This window comes from Macaca fascicularis, chromosome 13 (genome assembly GCF_037993035.2).
Source record: "Macaca fascicularis isolate 582-1 chromosome 13, T2T-MFA8v1.1".
Classification (NCBI taxonomy): domain Eukaryota; kingdom Metazoa; phylum Chordata; class Mammalia; order Primates; family Cercopithecidae; genus Macaca; species Macaca fascicularis.
The window spans coordinates 74,206,650-74,234,586 of NC_088387.1; the positions used below are offsets into that span (position 1 = coordinate 74,206,650).

General features: G+C 43.9%; 2 protein-coding genes across 5 annotated transcripts in view; one reads left to right on the forward strand and one right to left on the reverse strand.

Moving 5' to 3' along the window:
* Nucleotides 1–1,329, forward strand: part of FBXO11 (F-box protein 11) — a 102,032-nt gene extending 100,703 nt beyond the window's left edge. For all 4 annotated transcript variants that reach the window (XM_005575941.4, XM_045369365.3, XM_045369366.3 and 1 more), the window contains exon 23: nt 2–1,329. In XM_005575941.4, the coding sequence (XP_005575998.1) occupies nt 2–131 (130 nt within the window). In that variant the 3' untranslated portion in view covers nt 132–1,329. The remainder of the gene's footprint in view (nt 1) is intronic.
* Nucleotides 1,299–27,177, reverse strand: MSH6 (mutS homolog 6). Its single transcript, XM_005575937.5, has 10 exons — nt 26,829–27,177; nt 17,602–17,798; nt 12,696–12,865; nt 7,283–9,827; nt 4,519–4,784; nt 3,165–3,282; nt 2,500–2,589; nt 1,875–2,029; nt 1,582–1,781; nt 1,299–1,466 (listed from the first exon to the last, which is right to left on the reverse strand). Exons 1-10 carry the CDS (start codon nt 27,086–27,088, stop codon nt 1,385–1,387), a joined length of 4,083 nt encoding a protein of 1,360 aa, XP_005575994.3. The 5' UTR covers nt 27,089–27,177; the 3' UTR covers nt 1,299–1,384.
* Between the last annotated feature and the right edge of the window lie 760 nt (nt 27,178–27,937).

Genomic DNA, 27,937 nt, shown 5'->3' on the forward strand with positions numbered 1-27,937 from the left:
GGTTTTTCTGTGACTGTGGTGCTGGAACACTGTCTAATCCTTGTACATTAGCTGGTGAGCCTACACATGATACAGATACACTATATGACTCTGCTCCACCTATAGAATCTAATACATTGCAGCACAACTGAATTCCTTCCCTAAAGAAAAAGTCCTGCCATTGTAACATCATAACTTAAAACATTTTTTTGGAAGAAAAAGATTTAACATATTTGCCCATGCTACAGGAAGAGACTGTATTAAAAATGGATACACAAGGTCAGTTGACACTATGAAGCTCAAGCTACCAAAAAGAAAGTGGCAATATATTGACTCAGGATCTCAAAGCTGGGTGTTTTAGCATTACTGTGTAAAGACTTGAAGGGACAGAAGTGAAGAAAACAAGCTGCAATTTTGTACAGATACCAACTTCTGAAAAGCTGGTGTTTTTACAACTAGCATTGAATGCAGTCCAATTTGCAGTAGTAATCTTCAATAGACAAGCAGCTTTGTTGCTGCCTTTATGGACATGGGTACCAATTGCTTTTGTAATATGGTAAAAATGTGAGCTAGCACTTCTGCGTTCCTTTTGATTTTTTTTTTTAACATGTATTCAGATTGAGAAATATGATTTTAATGCTTTAATCTCATGTAGTTTGTTTTTAATTTCAAGCAAAATCTTATTGTACTTGAATGTGCCCTGTTTTGTTAGCACACCTAGACTTGCTGTAACTGTACTCATGTCCCAGTATGTACGTTCTTTCTATGAAAGAGAAAACACTAATCTTAAATTATATCCAGCAATGTTTCTGGTATCCTTTAAGAAAAGTTAAGACTATTATTTTCTTCCCTTCCCTGTGCAGCATTCAAAATCACCCCTAGAAAAAGTGAGTGTTTTAATGAGACTTCCTAGGAAGGGATGCACTGTAAAACAAAAGTATTCTTGTAACTCAGTTTTGTGAAAGGTAAAAAAACTACTATGTTTTAAAGTACACTTTAGAAAGTCTCTTCAAAACAGTCCTGTATTTGAACTCTGTTCATAGTTTTTTTTTGAACAGTTTAGACAAAACTGCTGGAAATTAAAACAATTTCCTGCATTAAGCTGAGACAAGTATATATACAGCCCTATACAGTTTCCTAGCTTTCCCTCCCCCATTTATGTGTATTGGTGACAGTGGGTATAAAACAGCCTGAAAGTGTATGCATGTACCATAACATCTAGACTTAATATATTGTGGAGTATTCAATAACCATTATGTAGAAGGTAGATAAGAATTAAAAGGGTTTAATTTCCTAGAAAGAAAATGGAAAAATGGTCATTTTTAAAAAATAAAGTTTATTAGATCATAATGTTGTCTGAATTTACCAAGTTTGTCAGAAGTCAACTCAAAGCTTCCAATGTAGTCTATAATTCCTTAATCAAAGTCAGCAATTTATGGACAGCTTCAGCATCTACAGTTGACCTTTCACTAGCCAGGCAAACTTCCCTTAAAATTAAAAAAAAAAAAGAAAAATTTTTTTTGTTTTTCATAGTGCATCCATCCCTCCCACTTTTACTGTTTTTATGAAACTTAAGGTCAGTTATAATTCCATTATAGTTACCGAAATAATCGTAGAGACTGATTCATCTTCTCAAATTCTCTTGCTTTTCTATGTCCCTTTTGAATAACTTCCTCTGGGAGATTAGCAAGCCTTGCTGCATTAAAGCCATAGCTTTTAGGACAAGCTCCCTTAATGAATTTATAGAGGAAGGTAATAGTCTCCTGGCTGGGGTCTTCACATTCATTTTCTACCATGCATGCCTTAAGAAAGAAAAATATTAGCGATACATGTGCTAGCAACAGAAGGGCCCTCTCAAAAAACCGAATTTGTGGGAAAAAACTATTCGCACATACCATATGTCCTAAGCGCACAGCAACATTTTGAGAATAATCTTCTACTAATGAATGGTAGTGAGTTGAAAATAATGTACGACATTTTATAGTCTCAGCAAGTTCTTTAACAACTGCATTTGCTATTGCTGTCCCATCAAATGTTGCAGTACCTCTTCCTGTTAAAGTAAAATATGCATAAGGATGTAACTCAAGGGAATTAAAATAAAAATGCTAGGACAGAAAAATAGCATCTGTTAGTATATCCATGTCTAAAAGCATTCTATAAATAGACCTTGTTTAGCTAAACAAGTCTGCTTAGCAGCCCATGGGGAGTGAGGTTTCTTTTAAATACAGTATCGCTCAAGGTCAGAAACTTCGTGAGTCCTCCTATTAGTGTTCTCATCCCTGTATTATGTTTTATTATAATTTATTATAATTGAACAATGTAAGGCCTAGTAATTAATGGGTAATCAAAAGCCTTTCACAATATCACCTTTTATCTGCAACTATGGGTCTGTGCCATAATGGTGAGTGCATGCTCTAAAGACAGTCATATTGTTTAGATGTCCTTCAGATAATCTTCTAGAAAAATTCTTTGGACAAATGTTTGTAAGATAGCCTTCAAATGAAAAGTTGAATGTCTTACCTAATTCATCCACAAGCACCAGAGAATGTGCTGTTGCATGCATAAGTATGCTGGCAGTTTCACTTAATTCAACAAAAAATGTACTTTCACCTAAAAAAAAAAAAAAATCACAAATGCAAATCATATTATATAAATTCTTCTTTTAGGTTATATAGCTATCATGAGCTACACATACTGGTATAAAATATTAAATCTCATTAAAGACTGTACAGTGATTGGCCGGGCACAGTGGCTCACGCCTGTAATCCCAGCACTTTTAGGAGGCCAAGGCAAGCAGATCACCTGAGGTCAGGAGTTCGAGACCAGCCTAACATGGTGAAACCCCGCTTCTACTAAAAATACAAAAAATTAGCTGGGTGTGATGGCGTGTGCCTATAATCCCAGCTACTGGAGAGGCTGAGGTAGGAGAATCACTCGAACCTGGAGGCAGAGGTTGCAGTGAGCCAAGATCATGCCATTGCACTTCAGCTTGGGCAACAAGAGCGAAACTCCATCTCAAAAAAAAAAAAAAAAAAGAGACTATGCAATTCTTAAAAAGTGGTGTTTTTAAAGTAACACCAGAAAAATCAAACATTAGATTTAAAAGGCTCACATACAAGAAGCAAATGTCTTTTATCATATCTAAATGAATGAATGAGAACTTAGGTGGAAAACAAAAAACTCACCTGACATAATTCTATCTGAGGCACCAAGTCTAGTAAACACTCTATCAATTGGTGTGAGCCTGCACACTTCAGCGGGGACGTAACAACCCATCTGGGCCATTACAGCTAATAAGCCAGCCTGTGGATGAGGGAGGAAAAGGTCTTTTATGACTGTTAGCAAGAGTTTTATAGACAATAAACTTTTGTCTTTCTTATGAACCCTTATGTAAGAGCTAGGCACTCTAAAAAAACTTTCACAATCCTGTGTAGGTTGGTTCTATTCTGAAATCCATTTGCTAAAATGGAGAAAGTTGAGGCTGAGAGAGACAAGAGGCATAGGGCCTCACTGGCCTTTAAAACATCAGAGCCTGCTTACTAACCCCACTACCCTAGTGATTCTCAACGTCGGCCAGAATAGAATCACCTAGGAGCTCTTTAAAACTACTAGAGATGCCTAGAATCAATTCCAATCAAGAGAATCCATTTCAGGATGGAATCTCTGCACCCTTTTTTTTTTTTTAAACATTGTCACAGGTGATCCTGATTTAAAGAAAAAATTTGGAAATCACTATACACACTATTCTGCCTCTCTCTAGCAAACTAGGTGAACAGAAGTATACTATAATGCAGGAGAGCAGCAGGGACCAGCCAATTACTACCTCTATTTCTTACAACCTTTTAAAAATACGAAAAAACTTTACAAGTTCTGTGGCTGGTCAACCCCTGGTTATAAAGGGAAGATAAATACAATGCCATAAGAATTTTCTTAAAAAATGAGCTAGGCATGGTGGTGCACATCTATAGTCCCAGCTACTGGGGAGCAGGAGGATGGGTTGAACCTGGGGGTTTGAGGCTGCAGTGAGCTGTGATGGCATCACTGCACTTCAGCCTTGGCAACAACAACAAAAAAAGGGCCAGCATGTCATCCCTAAAGAGCAGTTTCCAACAGTTGCTAGAGGTCATGAACTGTATTTGCTTTCTTACCTAAGTTGGCCATAGGCTGTTCACATGAAACATTTCTGCAAATGAGTCTAATTTTAAGGATAAACCTGTAACATTTCATCTTTACATACAGCCTTTGTATTTTTGTTCATTATGACTATACCTACCTTCTGAGGAAATGAATTCAAGTCAAAGAGTCTCAAGACCTGAATGACTGACCTCCTTCCCCTTTTTAACATATATTCCCCTTAACATTAAGCAGAGATGTTTCAGGTAAATGCTCACTTTTATAACACAGGGAGTATTTCCCTTTGCTTTCTATTAAGTCACTGGCTGAATTTTATATAACTGTGTTTGGAAAATGATCACCTAAGTATGTTGTTCCTAATGTCACAAATGACTTTCTGATAACAAAACCTTAAGAAGCAGTTACCTGTCTCATGAGTGTAGACTTGCCCCCCATATTTGGTCCAGTAACAAGCACACAATAGGCTTTGCCATTTTCCTGCTCCTCTTCCTCACAGCCTATTAGAATGTCATTAGGAATAAAATCATCTCCAAAAAAAGTCTTCGTAATGCAAGGATGGCGTGATCCTTTAAGCTCTAAGAAGGGAGGGGTATCTTCTGGCAACAGAATTACTGGGCGACACATAGGACCATCACCCCCTCGACTGTAGTTAGCCAGGCACAGTAAGACATCTGTTAAAAGAGAGGGTAACAAGTGAGGCTTCATCAGCCTAAGTGTTTTACAGGTCTTCATTATAACACGTTTCATTATAAGAGGGAACTTTCAATTACAGTCCAAAGATCTGCCCCCTCAAAATACGTCTAACATCTGGACCAGAGAAGTGCCAAGGGAAAGCTAAAAGAGCAGAGGCCAGGCACGGTGGTTCACGCCTGTAATCCCAGCACTTCAGGAGGCTGAGGCAGGCAGATCACGAGGTAAGCAGTTCGAGACCAGCCTGACCAACATAGTGAAACCTCGTCTCTACTAAAAATACAAAAATTAGCGGTGCCTAATACAGGTGGCACATGCCTGTAATCCCAGCTACTCAGGAGGCCGAGGCAGGAGAATCACTTGAACCTGGGAGGCAGAGGTTGCAGTGAGTCAAGATCGCACCACTGTACTCCAGCCTGGGCAACAGAGAGACTCTGTCTCCCAAAAAAAAAAAAAAAAAAAAAAAAAAAAAAAAAGCAGAGAGACATGCTACACTTAAGCCTCTTACTTAGCAGAATGTGCCAAAGTTGGCACACTGATATTAAAACAATCTCTGAAGACTGGTTTTTGAACGCCTGTGCTGAGGAAGGATTTTAAATTACCCAGTAACTAAATGCAACACACTAAAAGGAAGTGTATTATTCTGTTCCATTGGATACTTGTGTTCAGATCAAAATAGTGTTGTATTACTGTGTTACAAATTCAGGTAAACTACAGTTATTTAAAAACAAAAACAGGGCTGGGCGCAGTGGCTCATGCCTGTGATCCCAGCTCTTTGGGATATCAAGGTGGGCAGATCGCTTTGAGGTCAGAAGTTCAAGACCAGCCTGGCCAACATGGTAAAAACCCTGTCTCTACCAAAAATACAAAAATCAGCCAGGTGTGGTGATGACCACCTATAGTCCCAGCTACTGAGGAGGCTGAAGCAGGAGAATTGCTTGAACCCAGCAGTTCGAGGCTGCTATGAGCTAGTCATCCCATTGTACTCGTCTGAAAAGAACAAGACCCCATCTCTAAAAAATTTAAAAAACATATACAACATAAACCTAAACTGTAAAACAGCAATGGTTCCAGGTAATGTTGGCCATGACATTTAAAGAACAAAATTGTTTATGAAGTTGAGATGGTTGCCAAATTGTAAATTCCTAACTCAGGGCTTTGAAAAATCAATTGCAGGAAAGAATCTTCGACAATTTGGCTAAAGAAAAAAGGAACGATTGACCTTTTAAAATTGTAAGCAGATGGACTCACTGAAATACAAGGGTTGTAATGAAATTTTAAAATGATGCAACAGATAGTGTAACAAAGCACCTTGAAACAGTATTCACTAAATAATAAAAAGCTCAACTAAAAATAAAATTTCATCTAAAATAAAGTCTGTCTCATGAAGTATAACACATTTAAAAATCTTTTGGGCTAGGTGCGGTGGCTCATGCCTATAATCCCAGCACTTTGGGAGGCTAGGGCGGGTGGGTCACCTGAGATAAGGAGTTCAAGACCAGCCAGGCCAACATGGCGAAACCCTGTCTCTACTAAAAATACAAAAAATGGCTGGGCGTGGTGGCTCATGCCCATAGTCCTAGCTACTTCGGAGGCTGAGACAGGAGAATCACTTGAACCTGGGAGGCGGCAGTTGTAATGAGCCAAGATCGTGCCATTTCACTCCAGCCTGGGCAAGAGCGAGACTCCATCTTAAAAACAACAAATCTTTTGGCCAGGCCCCGTGGCTCATGCCTGTAATCCTAGCACTTTTGGGAGACTGGAGGATCACCTGAGGTCAGGAATTTGAGACCAGCCTGGGCAACATAGGGAAGCTTCATCTCCCTTCCCCCACCAAAAAAATAAAGCGAGGCAGGCAAGTGCTTACCTATAAATCCTAGCTACCTAGGAGGAAGATATGAGAGGTCTGTCCTGGGTAACAGAGCAAGACACTGTCTGAAAACAAAAACCTTTTATTCAATTTAATTAAAGACTGAAGAAAGGGCCAGGCGCAATGGGTCATGCTTGTAACCTCAGCACTTTGGGAAGCCGAGGCAGGAGGATCACTTGAGCCCAGGAGTTCAAGACCAGCCCTGGCCAACCGTGAGACCCCATCTCTCTACAAACGTTTAAATATTAGCCATGCATGGTGGTGCGTATCTGTAGTCTCAGCTACCTGGGGAGGATGAGGTGGAAAGATCATTTAAGCCTGGGAGGTCAAGGCTGCAGTAGCCGTGGTTGTGTCACCATACTCTAGCCTGGGTGACAGAGCAAGACCACGTCTCAAGACTGAAGAAAGGCCAAAGGGCTACTAAGATAAAAGCGAGTTTCAGGTGAGTAACTTAAATTGCTGTGGGCAGCCTAGTCAGGATGCAAATATGTATATGCATGTCAAAATATGTACCATATATACCTTGTTACTTATGTTTAGAGATAATACACAGCTGGCATAGAGCACTACGTATGAAAGCCTGAGGAACAAGCTTGTTCAAAGTCTTACCCAACACTGCGATACACTCTACAGCAGACTGCCAGTCCTTGTAATTTTTATCAAAGTTATAGAACAGTCGCCGCATGCAGTCCTTCAATGATACATCTCTCCGTTCTTCAGCATTTATGAGATTAGCCAACTTCTTCTCAATAGTTTTGGTCCAGTATCGTTTACAGCCCTTCTTGGTAGATTTCAATTCGTATTCTTCTGGCAAATTGCGAGTGGTGAAATTCTCAGGAATTTCCAACTGGTAACGGTTCCTACCAATCCCCCAATAGACTATGGTCCTACAGCCAATTCTGTTGCGCTGTTTCTCTAGGTATTCCAGGAGGCTCTGTTCATTTTCTCTTATGTCAGCAAGAGCTTGGTCATAATCAGAGTCAAAGCCTGCTTTGGGAGTAATAAGTCCAGTCTTTCGAGCCTTTTCATGGTCAAAGGCTGTATCCCATCGGTTCAGTTCTGTAGTCAAATCAGGAAAACGGCCTTCAGGATTTTTTGTCTGCAGAGAGATGACCTGCTTAAGGATTTTAGACTTAAAACCATCAATGACTTCTTCCATGATCCCTATAATTTTACACATTACTTTGAATCCTTCCAGAGCAGAAAGAAAATCAATGATCTTTTTTTTGCTGTATGTAGTTTCTTCATACATTATAGCCCTGCTATCTGGATGGTTCTGACTCTTCAGGGGAGACCCAACATTATGAATTTTACTGAGTAGTCTCTCAAGATCTGGAAGCTTCTTTAGAAGCTCTACAACTTCGGAGATTTTGTCAGGCACAACCATGAGGTCTTCTATGGCATCTAGACGATCATTGATAGCATAAGGGCTACAGAGTGGGGCACAAAGCCATTGCTTTAGGAGCCGCTTACCGAAGGGAGTATGGCAAGTATCAACCCTCTCTAGCAGCGTTCCTTCAGTAGAACCGTTTGTTCCATTCAGAAAAATCTCCAAGTTGTTTAATGTCACTGCATCTAGCACCATTCGTTGACAGGCTTTGGTGAAGATAGCACCAGATCTTGTAGTGCTGACTATGTCAGAATCCAAGGGAATATATTCTTCAAAATTAGCCATTGATAAAAGCTCCTGATCAATAAGGCATTTTTTGAGGTAGAAGATACAACCACCTAGAGCAGAGAGGGCCAATTCACTTTTCTCTCCTGGTGTCAACCCAATGGAATCTGACTCTGAAGTCATACCTTTAAGCACCTGGGGTAACATCACCCCAATGTCATCACTTAGCTTTTCCCGAAAATATCCTTCCTCAAGGAGAGTTCTCAAAGTTTTGGATGCATCCCAAAACTGGGAGCCAGGTATCAGACCTTCCTGAAGAGAAGAGGACAATGAACTCTTTAAAATTGTTTTCGTTTCCTTTGAGAGATTTCCTTTTTCAAATAAGACTTGTACTGGGGGATAGTGTGCCACTAGAGTCCTAAATCTCGAACAATGGCGATCATCTGAAAACTGACCTATGAAAAACTTTCCCAGTGAAGTATCAACAAAGCACACACCATATGCACGAGTATGGCCAGAAGAATCTTCCTCTTTTTCTTTGAGGCTAAGAAGATACTTACTGTAGTTCTCAGAGGGATCACCTTCCAGCACACTGTAAGTCTGTGTACCCTTGGTAATGATCCTACAGATCTCCCTCCTCACCACTCTATCATACTTGGATATATGTACCATCTTTCGGCATCGTGCCTCCATCATTTCCGGAGTCTCAGTCTGTTCCACTCGTGCTACTTTATAGCCCTTCTGCACCAAGGAGTCTGAATAACGGCCAAATGCAATTTCAGGAAAGCCAGAATGGGCCCAGTTGCCTTTCATGAATACCAGCCCCAGTTCACTGACTCCAATAAGAGCATCCATGTGGTACAGTTCATAAAATTTCCCCACCTTATAACAGATGACAAGATCAAAGTTCTGAGACTTAATCTGCCACCACTTCCTCATCCCAGGAGTACAGGAATTGAGGAAATCCTCAGGCACATAGAGTGTAGATGCATTAAAATCGGGGTGATCAGGCCGCCTCCTGTGCTCATCTCTTCTCTTTTCCTCCTTAAGCCATTCTAAAGTTTCATGATACCAAACAGTAGGGCGACTACTGTCATCACCACCTCCACTAACGTGGGCTTGGGATTCAGAATTTTGAGGGGCAGAGAAAGCACTCAAAGTATTCTTGGTTTCTGATGAAATGCCAGTTGCTCGTTTGGTGGCTGAGGGCATTTCCTTCCTAGAACTTTTCCTTTTAAGAGAGCCATTTCCAGTGACCACTCTCTTCCGCTTTCGAGCAACTTTGACAGGGCTGTTCGGGCCTTCACTCTCACTATCCCCCACTCCACTGCTTATTTCATCACTGCTTCCTTCCTCCTTAGTGTCTGGCTTAAATTCCACATCAGAGCCACCAATATCACTCTCAGAGTCTGATATGACCCTTCGTTTTTTTATTTGGCGGCTACTTCGCCTAGATCCTTGTGTCTTAGGCTGTACTTCCTCTTCACTCTCAATTTCATTATCTTCTTCACTCTTATCTGTTACATAAGTTGTGCCTACCTGCCAGGAAAGGAAGGAGTATTTAAAAACAAATCAAAATTTGGAAAACCATAATATAGACAGTTAGACTTATGATTTTTTGACTTTATAATGGTACCCATGCAGCCACTCTGTTTTTCATTTTTAGTACAGTATTCGATAAATTACATGACATGGTCAATTCCTTATTATAAAATAGGCTTTGTGTTACATGATCTTGCCCAACTTTAGGATAATATTTAAGTGTTCTGAGCATGTCTGAGATAGGTTAGGCTAAGCCCAAGCTACAACATTTGGTGGGGTAGGTGTATTAAACACATTTTTAGTTTATGTAACCCCATCATAAGTTGTGGAGCCATCTGTACTACTGTAAATTCTCTTAATATGCTGCAACTTCATATACCAAAAAAAGAACCCACCTCCAGAAATTAGAAACTTCTCAATGAACATCAACTTCAGTTTCACCTGACATTAAAACAATTGTCATTTTCCATGCCAATAGTTCTCCTGCAAACATGGTGGGAAAAAACTCTCTGGACTTGCTGTAAGTGTGGCAGGCGCCAACCCCACCCCACAAAGTGACATAATACAAGAAGGGTAAGGATTCTCTGCCCACTGAAAGCAGCATTATGAAGGAAGCAGAGTGGGTATGGGGGTAAGTCGACTCTCTGGCTAAAAGACTAAAACTACAAAAAAGATTGCGCTGAGGCTTGAGTTTGAGTTCAAGTGCGATTCCAAGGGAATGCTATTAAGAGATGCAAGCATTTTGAACTGGGAGGAGGTAAGAAGAGAAGGCAAAATGATCCAGTTCTAAGCCTCATCTTTTGTTTTACTATGAAGACAATAACATCTTGAGGTTATGTTCAAAAACACAAAGTGCTGCACCGGGCACAGTAGCAGGTGCCTGCAGAGAGAATCACTGAGCCCAAGAGTTCAAGGTCAGCCTGGCAACACAGTGAGACCCCATCTCTAACTACAGGATTAAGTGATTGCTGTCATGGGAGTTCTATTTATGACAAAGCTGTTGGCATGACCATATATCATAAATATCAGGAGGTGATGTCCTCATTAATAGCATAAGAAAGAAGTAAGCAACTTATACTGGTTCTAGTGTTTGCTCTTCCACAACTGGCTGTCTCAACTCAGGCCTAGCACATTCACCTATTATGATCTCCCTCATTTGTTAAACCAGTATTAGGCTAGATGATCTCTGTAGCTGCCATCCAGTTCTAAACCTCTGATAACGTTATGATCCTTAGTTTCAACCTTAAAATTAAAATATCCACCTTATCAACTTGCTTATTCCCTATTTCATCTACTGAAAGAGGAACAAAACTTGAAACTGAGCTCAGTTATAGATGAATGTCTTTTAGGATGTAGCTCATTAATTTGATAGATCAGAGAATAATGATGTTTCGGCTTCCCTGGGCCACACTGGAAGAATTATCCTAGGCCACACATAAAATACACTAACACTAACGATAGCTGATGAGCTAAAAAACAACAACAACAACAACAAAAAAATCACAAAATGTTTTAAGAAAGTTTACGAATTTGTGTTGGGCCAATTTAAACGCCGTCCTGGGTCACGGACTGGACAAGCTTGTTCTAAATTAATTATTTTTTCACTTCCGTAACTTTTTTTTTTTTTTTTGGTGACAGAGTCTTCTTGCTGTTACCTGGGCTGGAATGCACTGGTACGATCTTGGCTCACTACAACCTCTGCCTCCCAAGTTCAAGCAATTCTCATGCCTCAGCCTCCTAAGTAATTGGGGCTACAGGTGTGTGCCACCACGCCCAGCTAATTTTTGTATTTTTTACAGAAACAGAGTTTCACTATGTTGGCCAGGCTGGTCTTGAACTCCTGTCCTCAAGACATCCACCTGCCTCAGCTTCCTAAAGTGCTGGGATTACAGGCATTAACCACCACACCTGGCCCCTAACAAGTTTTAATTCACTTTATCCATGACCATTAAGGTTTGAGCCAAGTGTATTTCAAGGTTTATTTAACATCTATTCTTACCAATGCAAAATACAACAAAAAAAGTTTTAGAATTAAAAGCATAAAGCTGGGGCTGGGCGCTGGGGCTCACGCCTCTAATCCCAGCACTTTGGGAGGCCAAGGCAGGCATATCCCTTGAACTCAGGAGTTTGAGACCAGCCTGGGCAACATAGCAAGACCCCATCTCAATTTTTTTATAAAAAGCATAAAACTGGATAATTAATTTCTAGGGCCTGACTATACCCTTATATATGTATTACTCCATCTTTACTGTCCCAAGCTCTCTACTTCTTACCAAAATGGTACTACTTCTTGCTTACCCTGCCAGTAGGTTTGAAAACGTAAGTAAAAAGGATGCTAGCTGTTGAGATTCTAAGTAACCTAACTTATCCTACAGTCCAGGGAAGTACAGAAGTATGCATGTATATATAATAAAATAATACAGCTGGGCGCAGTGGCTCATGCCTGTAATCCCAGCACTTTGGAAGGCCGAGGTGGGCAGATCACAAGGTCAGGAGTTCGAGACCAGCCTGGCCAATATGGTGAAACCCCATTTCTACTAAAAATACAAAAATTAGCCGGGCATGGTGATGTGTGCCTGTAATCCCAGCCACTTGGGAGACTGAGGCAGGAAAATCACTGAAGCCAGGGAGATGGAAGTTGCAGTGAGCCTAAATCATGCCACTGCACTTCAGCCTGGGTGGCAAAGTGAGACTCCGTCTCAAAAAATAAACAAATAAATAAATAATAAAAATACATTAAAAAATAAAAAAAAAAAACATATATACACACATATATAAAACAAGGTATCTTGTTCATCCACCCTCCCGCTTTCTTCCCCCATCACCCTAACATAAATAACAACTGAATGCTTGCAATTGTCCCACCTCCATCTCTTCTTCCTCTTCTGGCTCTGAGGGCTCATCACAAACTGCCAATTCAAGCCTCTTAATCTTGTCTTTATTTAAGGCTTCATCTGCACGTTGCATTGCTCTCAGTATTTCAGGCTTTGCACTGTAAAAATGACCTCCCTTCTGGGCTTCCTTTGATTTTGAACCTAGAAAGAAATGTATTTATAAATAATAAGGGCTGGGTACAGGGGCTCACACCTGTAATCCCAGCAGTTCAAGACCAGCCTGAGCAACATAGCAAACCCCATTTCTATCTTAAAATATATATATGCCAGGCACGGTGGCTCACGCCTGTAATCCAGCATTTTGGGAGGCTTATGGGGGCAGACTACTTGAGGTCAGGAATTCAAGACCAGCCTGGGTAATGTGGTGAAACCCCATCTCTACCAAAGAAATACAAAAATTAGCCGAAGGTGGTGGTATGCACCTATAGTCCCAGCTACTTGGGAGGCTGAGGTGGGAGAATCACTTAAACCTGGGAGGCAGAGGTTGCAGTGAGCCGAGATTGCACCACTGCACTCCAGCCTGGGCAACAGTGCAAGACCCTGTCTCAATGGAAAAAAAAAATTGTGTGTGTGTGTGTGTATATATATATACACACATACACACACATACACAACTTGTGGACACTTGACTCAACCTACATTTGCCCTAATGAACAAGAATGACAACAATTAAGTATAATTTGTAATGCCCCATTACTTTTTATTGATATAGATAGATCAATAAAGCATACAAGGAATACATATTGAGGGAAAAACTACTGGTGAAACTAAAATCATCAATTTTACTTCCCTGAAGGTGCCCTATGGGGTCACCCAGGACTTAGTCTCTCTTCTAATGACCTGGGTGTACAGCCCAAAACAGGTAGGGCATACCTCTTTAAGTGAGGCAGAAGATTTAAAAGAGGTTTGAGAACCTTTCTTAAAAATTTACTGGCTGGGCACAATGGCTCGTACCTGTAATCCCAGCACTTTGGGAAGCCGAGGTGGGCAGATCATGAGGTCAGGAGTTCAAGACCAACCTGACTAATAAGGTGAAACCCCGTCTCTACTAAAAATACAAAAATTAGCTGGGTGTGGTGGCACATGCCTGTAGTCCCAGCTACTCGGGAGGCTGAAGCAGGAGAATCACTTGAACTCAGGAGGCGGAGGTTGCAGTGAGGCAAGATTGCACCACTGCATCCCAGCCTGGGCAACAGAGCAAGACTCCATCTCAAAAATAAAAATAAAATAAAAAATAAAAACAAATAAAAAAACACTTCAGGAAGACAAAGACTACACTGGCAGTTACATGCAGCTATGATAATATGAGTCTGTCCCAAAGACAACTAGATCAGATAAATCTAAATACATAAAAGAATAACCAACCAATGTGCTACTTTAAGGGGCCTTCACATTTTGAAAGAGTAGCCCCATTCAGACTCAATGCGTTAAAATTTATTTCTCAAAACAGTTCGTTCCACCAAAATACAACTTCAGGGCTGGGCATGGTGGCTCACACCTGTAATCCCAGCACTTTGGGAGGCCAAGGCGAGTGGATCACTTAAGGTCAGGGGTTCAAAAGCAGCCTGGTCAACATGGTGACATCCGTCTCTCGTAAAAATACAAAAATTAACCAGGCGTGGTAGTGCATACCTGTAGTCTCAGCTACTAGGGAGACTGAGGCGGGAGGACCACTTGAACCCAGGAGACAGAGGTTGCATTGAGCCAAGATTGCACCACTGCACTCCAGCCTGGGTGACAAAGTGAGACTCCGTCTCAAAAAAAGAAAAAAGAAACTGCCTCCCAGGTTCAAGCAATTCTCCTGCCCCGGCCTCCTGAGTAGCTGAGATGACAGGCACGCGCCACCATGACCAGCTAATTTTTGTATTTTAGTAGAGACGGGGTTTCACCATGTATGGCCAGGTTGGTCTCCAACTCCTGACCTCAGGTCATCTGCCCACCTCAGTCTCCCAAAGTGCTGGGATTACAGGCATGAGCCACCACACCTGGCCTTATTGATCTCTTTTTAAAGTCATTCTGGGCCGGCCCAGTGGCTCGCGCCTGTAATCCCAGCACTTTGGGAGGCTAAGGTGGGCGGATCACTTAAGGTCAGGAGTTAGAGACCAGCCTGGCCAACATGGTGAAACCCCAACTCTACTAAAAAATACAAAAATTAGCAGGGCCTGGTGGTGGGCACCCATATTCACAGCTACTCAGGAGGCAGAGGCAGGAGAATCGCTTGAACCCAGGAGGCAGAGATTGTAGTGAGCTGAGATTGTGCCATTCCACTCCAGGCTGGGTGATAAAGTGCGACTCTTGCAAAAAAAAAATAAAAGTCGTTCTGCCAAATATTTTTTTAAATCTCAAAATTGGTCCTAGAAGAAACTTTACATATCATCTGGTTCAATAAGAGATCATTTTATATTTTATTCACTTATTATTTTATTTATTTTTGAGATGAAGTCTCACTCTGTTGCCCAGGCTGGAGTGCAGTGGCGCGATCTTGGCTCACTGCAACCTCCACCTACCGGGTTTAAGCAATTCTCTGCCGCAGCTTTGCGAGTAGCTGGGATTACAGCTTATTTTTGTATTTTTAGTAGACACGGCATTTCACCATCTTGGTCAGGCTGGTCTTCAACATCTGACCCCGTGATCCACCCGCATGGGCCTCCCAAAGTGCTGGGATTACAGGTGTGAGCCACTGCACCTGACATTTTTTTTTTTTTTTTTTTAAAGACGGAGTCTCGCTCTGTCGCCCAGATTGGAGTGCAGGGGTATGATTTCGACTCACTGCAACCTCCACCTCCTGGGTTCAAGCGATTCTCTTGCCTCAGCCTCCCAAGTAGCTGGGATTACAGGCATGTGCCACCACGCCCAGCTAATTTTTGTATTTTTAGTAGAGATGGGGTTTCACCATGTTTGCCAGGCTAGTCTCGAACTCCTGACCTGAGGTCATCTGCCCACTTTGGCCTTCCAAAGCGCTGGGATTACAGGTGTGAACCACTATGCCGAGCCCCAATGCAACCCCAATGAGATTCATTTTAAATACAAGTAAACGGTATCAGAAAATAAGTTACTTTAGCCAGATCACCCAACTACTTGGGAGTCTGATGCAGGAGGATCACTGGAGGCTAAGAACCACCCTGGACAACATAGCAAGACCTTCATCTCTTTAAAAAAAAAAAAAAAAAACTATTTAAAAATTAGCCAGGTATGGTGGCAGACACCTCTAGTCCCAGTTACTGAGGAGGCTAAAGCAGGGGGGAATCACTTGAGCCCAGGAGTTCAAGGCTCCAGTGAGCTATGATCCCAACACTATACTCCAGGCTGGGTGACCAAGTGAGACCCCCATCTATTGAAAACAAAACGAAAAAGTTGGCTGAGCCCGGGGGCATGGTGGCTCATGCCTATAGTCTCAGCACTTTGGGAGGCTGAGGCGGGCGGACTGCTTGAGCTCAGGCAGGAGTTTGAGACCAGCTTGGGCAACATGGCAAAACTCTGTCTCTATTTCTTTTAAAAAGATTAAAAGAAAAAACAAGTTACTTTGCTTGGCCAAGATTATATGACAAGTTGGTAGAAGAGAGAACAAAACTTCCCAATCCTCTTTCCACCTATATGTCAGATCACCATTTAGATTTAATTTTAGACAAAATGTCCCCAACCCTTTTTTGTAGGATGAGCACTATGATGAAAGAGTATGATTCTGGGAATTTCCCAGTTATGTGGGAAACTGACCCTTGTTCGGATTTTACAACACTGAGTTCAACAACGTACTAGACTGGAGACTCCTGGGAGGCCGAAGTGCGCAGATCACCTGAGGTCAGAAGTTGGAGACCAGCCTGGCCAACATGGTGAAAACCCATCTCTACTAAAAATACAAAAATTAGCTGGGCAGCCAGGCACAGTGGCTCACGCCTATAATCCCAGCACTCTGGGAGGGGGAAGTGGGTGGACTACTGGAGGTCAGGAGTTCAAGACCAGCTTGGCCAACATGGTGAAACCCCGTCTCTACTAAAAATACATAAAATTAGCTGGGCATGGTGGCGTGCACCTGTAATCCCAGCTACTCCGGAGGCTGAGGCAGGAGAATCACTTGAACCCAGGAAGTGGAGGTTTCAGTGAGCTGAGATTGCGCCATTGCACTCCAGCCTGGGCCAAAAGAGCAAAACTCCATCTCAAAAAAAAAAAAAAAAAATAGCCAGGCAACGTGGCATGTGCCTATAATCCCAAGCTACTCGAGAGGCTGAGGTAGGAGAAACTCTTGAACCCAGAGGCAGAGGTTGCAGTGGCCCGAGATCGAGCTGCTGCACTCCAGCCTGGGCAACAGAGTGAGACTCTGTCTCCAAAACAAAAAAAGAGAATTTGTGCAAGAGATGATGGGGTGCACCTAGCCCAAGTGAAGCTAAACGTGCAGGGCTGTTGATGTCTGTGATAAATAAGACTAGACCTGGGAAGAGAAAGTTATGGTTCCAGGAGTTCAGTGTGAAATTCAACTCAGATGTGCTTATGAGTGAATAGTTTGGAGGCCAGGTAGTGTGCATCTCCATCTTTCCTAGAGAATGTCGCTGATCTATAGGCTATGTATCCTAATGACATTAACTTTATCTTGGACTCTTCAAGATGGGGGGACAGTTTAGTTTACCCTTATTATATTAAGGGTATAATACTGCTGTAAGTCACTCAAAAGACAGAAATAAAAATTCCATTCTACAAAACAAAACAGCTAAAGATCACGTTATATCCTTTTCCCATGCCAGAAGCTTTCACAACTACCACCCTTGCAATTTACTGGGGTAAAATACACTTAATTTCACCATATGGAAAAAAGTCTGTCTCTCTCTCTCTCTCTCTCTCTCACACACACACACACACACACACACAGCAGTAGTGACTCTTACCTGTATATGGCTTTAAAAGTCTTTTGCTAACCCAGCCCCTTGTTGGGCTGTCATCAAAAAACTGTACATGAACACGGACTGATTTCCCTTTCTCGCGGATGAATGTTCCATCAAAGGGGTGGTTGTAAACCAGACAAGGCCACCAGGGGTAACCCTCCATCTTGGCCCAAACCAAATCTCCTGGTGAGAAGTCACAACTGTTGCCAAAAGGAAATACATAACTTAGTTAATATTTGGTCAAGTTTCCTTAAAGGCAGTTACCTACAAATAAACAATTCCAAGAAAGGTATCATTAAGACTCCTTTGAAGTCTTCTGGCATTAATATTGAAGCACAGAAATTCTAGAATAATTTTTAAAGTCACACATTCAAGTCATTTTAAAAACGTAAGCAAGCTGATATCATAGTGCATATTTAACTATGAAGACAAACACAAATATAGTTATGTTATTAGGGTAAGAAACTTACTCAGAATCCAAGTTTAAAAACCATGGCAGAATTTTGGTATAATGCTGATGGCAGGAAAAAGGCATGGACTCACTGTATATGCTCTCCAAATTAATAGCTCCTACACAATATGGTATGTACATATCAGAAACAGGATCTAACAATATTATTATAAAGCATACTGATTATATAATTTACTAAGTAAATTATCTAATTCATTAGACTTGCTTGGAATCTTTCTCACTTACCATCCTATGTATTCTGAAAGCTACCTAACACTCTATTACCCTCCCCCTACAAACTAGTTTTGCAGAAAAACTCAAGTCAACAAGTGAGTGCCTAACGTGCCAGAGTATATATATTGCTACAAAATCAAAAACAGATTTTGAATCTTCACAAAAATAGATTTAGCCCTGTGAGTTTTCAGGGGCAGGGGGGAGGAATCTAACAAAATACAGAAGAGCTGCCCGTCAGTGATGGAGAGGCCACAAACTGCTGATAATCCCTGCCTAAGTATTAGATACCTAGGCCTACTTAAAGGTTTCACTGAATAACTTCAAAATTAAAAGAGGCACACAACAAGAACATTTTAGACATTTTAGAATAACAATTAGCCAATTGAAACCACATGATTTTGACCCAATCATGAAATACAAAGTCTCCCTTTCTTCAAAAAATAAGTATAGGCTGGGCGCAGTGGCTCACGCATGTAATGTGAGCAATTTGGGCCAAGAGGGAGATCTCTTGGGACCAGGAATTCAAGACCCGTCTAAGCAATGTAGTAAGGCATGGTCTCTACTTAAAATTTTAAAAAATAGCTGGTTATGGTGGCACACACCCCTGTAGTCCCAGCTACTTTAGAGGCCAAGGAGGGAGGATCACTTGAGCCCATGAGTTTGAGACCAGCCTGGGCAACATAGTGAGACCTCGACTGTACAAAAAAATCCAAAAAAAATTAACCAAGTGTGGTGGCACGCACCTGTAGTCCCAACCACTAGGGAGGCTAAGACAGGAAGATCACCTTAGCCTGAGGGGGTTCAGACTGCAGCAAGACCCTATCTCCAAAAAACTAATAATAAAAATAAAATAACTCAAGTCTCTGACTGAGACCTGAAAGGCATGTGCAAAAAGGACCTCATTTTAAAAGTTTTATATCTATAATATGTAATCAAGTTTTCTTTTTTTTGGGTGGGGGAGGGCGGTGGGCAGGACAGGTTCTTACTCTGTCACTCAGACTGGAGTGCAGTGGCGTGATCTTGGCTCACCAGCCTCTGCCTCCTGGGTTCAAGCGATTATCCTGTCTCAGCCTCCCGAGTAGCTGGGATTACAGGCGTGCATCACTACCTTGCAGCTAATTTTTGTATTTTCAGTAGAGGTGGGGTTTCACCGTGTTGGCCAGGCTGGTCTTGAACTCCTGACCTCAAATGATCCACCTGCCTCAGACTCCCAAAGCGCTGGGATTACAGCGTGAGCCACCACACCCAGCCGCCTTCTTCTTTTTTTTTTTTTTTTTTTTTTGTGAGACAGTTTTGCTCTGTCACCAAGGCTGGAGTGCAACGGCGCTATCTCGGCTCACTGCAACCTCCACCTCCCCGGTTCAAGCGATTCTTGTGTCTCAGCCTCCTGAATAGCCAAGACTATAGGCACGTGCCATCACACCTGGCTTATTTTTGCATTTCTTTGTAGACTCAGGGTTTTGCCATGTTGGCCAGGCTCGTCTCAAACTCCTGACCTCAAGTGATTCACCCGCCTTGGCCTCTCAAAGTGCTAGCATTACAGGCATAAGCCACCACACCCAGCCAAATAAAGTATTTTTAACATATAAGTTAAGCATTCTAGTTTTATTCCAAAGTAAATACAGTAGGCTCAACAAACGTATCCTTGGGTTCCAGTCCAGATTCAACCAACCTAGATTAAAAATTTTAAATCAAAAATTTAAAACCAATAAAAAATAGTGGCCAGGTGTGATGGCTCATGCCTGTAATTCCAACACTTTGGGAGGCTGAGGCAGGAGGACAGCTTGAGCCTGGGAGGTTAAAGGTGCAGTGAGATGTGACCACTGTACTGCACTTTAGTCTGGGACTGCACTTTAGTCTGGGCAACAGAGCAAGACTCTGTCGCAAAAAAAGGAAAAAAAAATACAAAATTTAAAATATAGTTGAACAACTGATTTCATGGCATTTACAGTGTATTAAGCATTGTAAGTAATCTAGAGATAAAGTACAGGGGAGGATGTGTATAGGTTATATGCAAATACTACATTTCATGAGGGACTTGGACATCCAAGGATTTGGGTATTCACAGGAGGGTCCTGCAACCAATCCCCCTCAGATACAAAGGGAGGAGGGACGACTGTAACTTTAGTCTTAGAAAAGGGCTGTTACCTTAGAACTCTGTCATGTGTAAAATGCAGTACAAATTGTTTTAAATGATGTATGAGGTATCATGCTTTAAAAGATCACTAGAAGGCTGGGCGCGGTGGCTCAAGCCTGTAATCCCAGCACTTTGGGAGGCCGAGACGGGCGGATCACGAGGTCAGGAGATCGAGACCATCCTGGCTAACACGGTGAAACCCCATCTCTACTAAAAAATACAAAAAACTAGCCGGGCGAGGTGGCGGGCGCCTGTAGTCCCAGCTACTCAGGAGGCTGAGGCAGGAGAATGGCGTAAACCCGGGAGGCGGAGCTTGCAGTGAGCTGAGATCCGGCCACTGCACCCCAGCCTGGGCGACAGAGCAAGACTCCGTCTCAAAAAAAATAAAATAAAATAAAAGATCACTAGAAAAGAATTACTTCATTTCTTTTTTTTTTTTTTTTTTTTTTTTTTTTTTTTTGAGACGGAGTCTCGCTCTGTCACCCAGGCTGGAGTGCGGTGGCCGGATCTCAGCTCACTGCAAGCTCCGCCTCCCGGGTTCACGCCATTCTCCTGCCTCAGCCTCCCGAGTAGCTGGGACTATAGGGGCCCGCCACCTCGCCCGGCTAGTTTTTTGTATTTTTTAGTAGAGACGGGGTTTCACCGTGTTAGCCAGGATGGTCTCGATCTCCTGACCTCGTGATCCGCCCGTCTCGGCCTCCCAAAGTGCTGGGATTACAGGCGTGAGGCACCGCGCCCGGCCAAGAATTACTTCATTTCTAAGCAAGCAATTAAAAAAATAATGTCTTCAATTTGTTTACAAGATAAATGTGTATCCTCACTAGGAAAAAAATGTTTGTGTGAAAAGCTGAATCCAACCATTATCAGTTTTGAAATAAATTCCTTTTTGAAATAAAATGTTATTAGAAACATAAGCATTTAAACAAAAAATTTTGCTTTTCAACATCATTTTATCCTTTATTACCATTATAGTTACAGAATTTCACATATAATTTCTCTGCTGTTAAGAAACAGCAGTATGGGCCAGGTGCGGTGGCTCAGGCCTGTAATCTCAGCATTCTGGGAGGCCAAGGCAGGTGGATCACGAGGTCAGGAGTTCAAGACCAGCCTGGCCAAGATGGGGAAACCTCGTCTCTACTAAAAATACAAAAATTAGCCAGGTGTGGTGGCAGAGGCCTATAATCCCCAGCTACTCGGGAGCCTGAGGCAGGAGAATCACTTGAACCCAAGCAGCAGAGGTTGCAGTGAGCCCAGAACATGTCACTGCATTCTAGCCTGGGCAACAGACTCCATCTCACAAAAAAAAAGAAAAAAAAAAAGAAAGAAAGAACAGCAGTATGCTGGGCCGGGCGTGGTGGCTCACACCTATAATCCCAGCATTTTGGGAGGATGAGGCAGGCAGATCACCTGAGGTCAAGAGTTCAAGACCACCAGCCTGGTGAACATGGCGAAACCCCATCTCTACTAAAAAATACAAAAATTAACTGGGCATGGTGGCAGGTGCCTGTAATCCCAGCTACTCGGGAGGCTGAAGCAAGAGAATCCCTTGAACCCAGGAGGTGGAGGTTGCAGTGAGCCCAGATCACGCCACTGCACTCCAGCCTGGGCAACAGGGCGAGACTCCATCTAAAAAAAAAAAAAAAAAAAGGAAAAGAAAAGAAATAGCAGAATAGCAGTAAGCTATAAAATGCTAAGACTAAAAATTTTAGTAATATGCAGTTCCTCCAATGCTAAAAAGCTTGAAGAAAAAGAGTACTACTGAACATCTTGGGCCCAGGAAACAGTGGTTTCTAAGCCAAAAAAGATAATTAAACAGATAGTAAAATGTACTGTGTAACAAAACTAAAATCTTAAACATTTCTCAAAATTTTTCTTCACTCAATGCTAGCAAAGGAATTCTTTTTTTGTGTGTAAACTTGAATTCTTTAAAGGTAATTTTAAAATTTTATCTGTGGTAATCCTGCAGTTTTCAAGAATGCCAAAACAGGCCAGGTGTGGCAGCTCACACCTATGATTCCAGCACTTTGAGAGGATCTCTTGAGAGCCCAGGAATTTGAGACCAGTCTGGGCTACATAGGGAAACCTTGTCTCTAAATTTAAAAATTAGCCAGGTATGGGATGGTGTGCACCTGGGGTCCCAGCTACTCAGAAAGCTGAGGTGGGAGGATCGCTTAAGCTGGATAGATCGAGGGTGCAGTGAGCTGAGATCTGCCACTGTACTTCAGCCTGGGCAACAGAGCAAAACACTGCCTGCCGCCACCGCTCCTGCCCTCTAAAAACACCTTAAATTATGATTTTATGATTTTGCAAGTGCTTTTAAAGCTTTAAGTGATGTCTTAAATGTCTGGTATTCTTGGGGTTTTTAAAGACACTGGGGAAAAATGTTAAGAGGAACAGCTGACAGGTCAAAAAATAAATGTAAAAACTTTGATATAATAAGTAATGACCTTGTCTAAATATACACTAAACAGACCTTTTGAATTTTGTTTTAAAATTACATTATTTTTGCTTTCTCTTTAGTCCATAATTTTGGTGTCAATTACTAGTTGTTCCTAAAATATATAATCAACATTTTCACCAACTTTTTTTTTTTAATTATTTTTTGGCAGACAGGATCTCACTCTGCCACCCTAGCTGGAGTGCATGGCATGATCTCTTTGGCTCACTGCAGGCTCAACCTCCTGGACTCAAGTGATCCTCCCATCTTAGTCTCCCAAAGACCTGGGACTACAGGCACACGCCACCATGCCTGGCTAATTTTCATATTTTTTGGAGACAGGGTCTAGCCATGTTGGCTTGCCTTGGCCTCCCTAAGTGCTGGGATTACACGCATAAGCCACTGCGCCCAGCCTTCCTGTGGATTTCTTAAAACCTATAGAAACATTAACCACAGAGAAAATAAAAGGACAAATTCCATATTATAATCAATAATTTGTTCATAAAAAGATGCCATAAGGCTGGGTGTGGTGGCTCACACTTGTAATCCCAACAGGTTGGGACGCTGAAGTGGGAACATCGCTTGAGAGCAAGAGTTCAAGACCAGCCTAGGCAACATAGTGAGACCTCTATTATTCAACAACAAAACTATAAACTAAATGAAAGAACTCATTGTGGAAGAAGACATTTACATCACACACAACTGACAAAGAACTAGGAAAAAAAAGAAACAGCAAAAGACAAACACTTCAGCACAAGAGGAAATCTAAATGACAAACATTAAAAGATGCTCAGCCAGGCGCGGTGGCTCACGCCTGTAATCCCAACACTTTGGGAAGCTGAGGTGGGTGGATCACCTGAGGTCAGGAGTTTGCGACCAGCCTGGCCAACATGGTGAAACCCCATCTCTACTATAAAAACAAAAATTAGCTGGACGTGGTGGCAGGCACCTGTAATACCAGCTACTTGGGAGGCTGAGGCAGGAGAATCGCTTGAACCCAGGAGGCAGAGGTTGCAGTGAGCCAAGACCACACCACTGCACTCCAGCTTGGGCAACAAGAGTGAAACTCCGTCTCAAAAATTAAAAAGATGCTCAACATGTTTTAAGGCTTAAATGATTCAGGGAGCAAGTCCAAATGTCTCTGTAGCTCATCAGACTGTTCATGATTGGATCTCTGCTTAACTTCTGCAATGTTCCCTCCTCCTCCTTTCATCCTACCCACCATTTGCAGACCTTCCTCTTCCTGAACCAGCTTCCCACTCTCACTATAATCTGTCTAACCCTATTTTTGTCCTTCTGGTTTCGGTTTACAGAGCTGAGAGCCTAGCCTGACCCACATCCTCTCCGTCCCCTTTCCACTTGGGAGTCTAGAATTGCCTCTTTGCTTTGTCCTGTTCATGGTTGAATCCAGGATCCATAATGCCTAATGCTGGGCTCGGCAATGATCTAGACACTGTAGTTTCTTTAGAAACCTAGTATCAAATGCCCATCTTTCTTGAATACCCTGGAATCCTCTCCATAATGGGAGGTGAAGTATATACAATGTTTTATTTTTACAAGTATCTTAAACTCAAACCTCAAGAAACAAATAACATATGCTATTCAATGTAAAGTACATCCTTACAATAGACCCATTTGGTTTGGATTCAACAATCAATTCATGCTCAGGTAAACAATACATCATGCTTTTCTAATCATGAGTTTGTTATTGCGGATGCTGGCTCTGTTCCCCACAAGCAGATTCTACTAATGTACAACTACCTACATTTAAACTGCGGGAACCGGTCGCTTAAACAAGAGTAACACTATAATTACACTTAGAAAAATCTCAGAATTCCTTTAAGACACTTTAAACTGGATTTAAATGGATTTGAAATCCATTATTCAAGAGCACTAACTAGCGGCCAGGCACGGTAGCTCACGCCTGTTATCCCAGCACTTTGGGAGGCCGAGGTTGGTGGATCACTTGAGGTTAGCAGTTCCAAGACCAGCCTGGCCAACATGGTGAAATCCCATGGTGAAAAATTAGCCGGGCGGCGGTGGCGCACTTCCTTAATCCCAGCTACTCCGGAAGCTGAGGCAGGAGAATCGCTTGAACGCAGGAAGTAGAGGGTGCAGTGAGCCGAGAAAGCGCCACAGCACTACAGCCTGGGCGACAGAGCGAGACTCCATCTCAAAACAAAAACAAAACAAAAAACACTAGCTGGCTCTCTTAAATGAGTTATTTTTTCTGAGCCTCTATTTCTTCATTTGTTCAAATAGCCAAATAGCTACCATTAAACTTTGTGTTTAATATCTGGTCAACGGCCGGGCTTGGTGGCTCATGCCTGTAATCCCAGCACTTTGGTAGGCAGAGGCGGGCAGATCAAGAGGTCAGCAGTTCGAGACCAGCCTGGCCAACGTAGTGAAACCCGTCTCTACTAAAAATACAAAAATAAGCCAGGCGTGGTGGCGCGCACCTGTAGTCCCGGCTACTTGGGAAGCTAAGGCAGGATAATCTCTTGATCCCGGGAGGCAGAGGTTGTGGTGAGCCAAGATCACGCCACTACACTCCAGCCTGGGCAACACAGCAAGACTCCGTCTCAAAATATATATATATATATGTATCTGGCAAACAGTAAAAGCGAGCTTTTCAAAATGTCTCCCGCTGCCCGGATAAAAAGCCCTAAACAGGCCGGCCGCGGTGGCTGGCGTCTGTAATCCCAGCACTTTGGTAGGCCGAGGCGGAGGGATCACCTGAGGTCGGGAATTCCAAGACCAGCCCGACCAACAAGGAAAAACCCCCGTCTCTACTAAAAATACAAAATTAGCTGGGTGTGGTGGTGCATTCTTGTAATCCCAACTACTCGGGAAGCTGAAGATGGGGAATCGCTTGAACCAGGGAGGCGGAGGTTTCGGTGAGCTGAGATCGCGCCATTGCACTCCAGTCTGGGCTTAAGAGAAACTCCGTCTCAATAAGGAAAAACAAAAAAGCACTGAACTGCCCAAAACGTGAGGAAAACTCCCGGCCGGCTTCCCCTGAGTCGCGTCCACACATCTTTGACCAGGGCCCAATTAAGGCCTCTAAAAACTCACCCTCAACTTCGAAAAAATTACAATGCCCCATAAAAATTACACTGTTTCATAAAATAAAGTATTTTCCACTCGACACGAATTTCCACGTGCGTCAAAATATAGCTTCTATTTTCATTTGTGTGGGTGCACGTGGTCTACCTACTGCAGGACCCAGCCCGATCCCGGCACTTCGGCTCCCCTCGGCCCCGCCCCGCCCGCACCCCGCCCAATCAGGCCCCGCGGTCCCCATGGTGACACACCCCCCGCGCTCACAGCTCCTGGCCCAACCCCTCGGCGGCCCCTCACCTAGGGCGAAGGCCCACCGTCCCCAAGGCGTCTAGGCGACCGCGACTCTTAACTACCCAGAAGTGTCTACCTCGATCGACTACTGGAGCCCCAACTCACTGTCTCCGCGCCGGCCGAGGAACCTCCTTTTGCACCCCACATCACCTGGCTCTCGGCGTTCGCCCTCCAGCAGGCATTCCTCCTTCCCGCCACCCCGCCCCCCGCACCGCCCACCAAACGGGCCCGGCGCCTTCCCCTTCTGGCCCCACCCCCAGTGCTCCCACCTCCCGGGCCCCCGCCCCAGCCGGAGCTGCGCGGGTCGCCCCTTCCTTCGCCCAGCACCCCCACCTGGCGGGACGCGTCTCCTCCTTCCAAAAGGCCCGGACTCTCCGCGTCTCCCCTGCAGCCTTCTTCCTGCACAGCCTTTCTCCTCCGACCCTGTTTACAAGCTACACCCCCAAACGCTCCAGATTCGACCCCTGCACTCCTTCAAGCCAACTCTGCGGTCCCGCCTCCTCCGATCCCAGGGCCAGGCCGTGCAGCCCCCAACCTCCTGTGCGAGTCTCCCCTCCCCGGGTTCCGAGCGCCCCGCCGCTATGCCCCCGCCTTCGACCCCACCCCCACTCCGCTACCTGGTGGGGGCCGCAGGCGCTGCGGATCTCCGCAGCCCTCCGTTGAGGTTCTTCGCCTTAGGCGGCGACGCGGAGCGCGCCGAGGGCCTGGGCCCAGGCCCAGCCTCGCTCCAGGCCGCATCCTCGCCTAGGGAAGGAGAGGCCCCGGGGACAGCGGCGGCACGGCCGCCTTCGCGAGAGGCCCTGGCCGAGGCCTTGTTGGCATCACTCAGCGCCGGAGACTTGGGGAAGAAGCTGTACAGGGTGCTCTGTCGCGACATAGCGACAGCCGACAAGGCCCAACCGTTCTGTCGGACGGAGCGCCGAAAAGCACCGCACCTACCGCGCGGCTCCTGCTGGCGGGAAACCTGGGGGGAGGTGCGCTCCGCCGGAGGAACCCGGGCCCCAGTGGCCAATCAACAGGCGCCTCGCCGTGCGCCGGCGGTGCGCGCCAGGCCCCGCCCCCGGGCGCGCGGCAACGTAGGGAGGGGCGGGGCTGGCACGCTGGCGGGGAGGGGCCAGCACTGCTGCCGACGCCTGGGCCCCGCGCGGGGAATTGCTGAGCGTCTCTTCCTTTACCCTGCGGGGCTGGCCGGGCCGGAACACTCCGACCCGAGGTTCGTTGCGGCTGCGGGGCTAGCGGGCTCGGAAAGCCCTCCCTCTCTGGAGCGGAAGCGGGAACAGCGGGGACGCGCACCTCCTGGGCGCGGGTAGTCGGGGGGACCCGAAGGGCCGCGGAAAGGGGCTCGCGGGGAGAAACGCGTCCGGCGCTCGCGTGACCTCCTGTCGTTAGAGCACTTTCGCAAGGAGCCGGAGCGATGGGGACTAAAGTTTAGTCAGCAGTTCACCTTCACGTTGTATTCTCAAGATTCGTACAGAGTAGGCACTTGGTAAATACTAAATGAATATTGTAATAGCATTCGTTAGCGATACTCTTGTGTATGGTAAAAACCTGCAGCTGTACAAAGCTTTCCTTTGCCAGGCACTGATCCCAGTATTTTACATCTAATAACTAAATCGATCCTTTGAATAACCTGTGAGGTAGGTACTTAAGGGCCACAGTCCGTTATCTGAGCCCTTTGACCCAGGTGTGTCTTTACAGGATTTTTCAAATTTTAGAAAGCAAGAGA

Bases quoted from the DNA above. Each gene is read 5' to 3' on its own strand.
- MSH6 (XM_005575937.5), bottom strand. From the start codon at position 27,088: ATGTCGCGACAGAGCACCCTGTACAGCTTCTTCCCCAAGTCTCCGGCG. The intron at 9,828-12,695 runs GTGGGACAATTG...CTTTCCTGGCAG, and splicing joins AAGAGGAAGAAGAGATGGAG to GTAGGCACAACTTATGTAAC. The intron at 2,030-2,499 runs GTAAGACATTCA...TTACTTTAACAG, and splicing joins GGTGCTTGTGGATGAATTAG to GAAGAGGTACTGCAACATTT.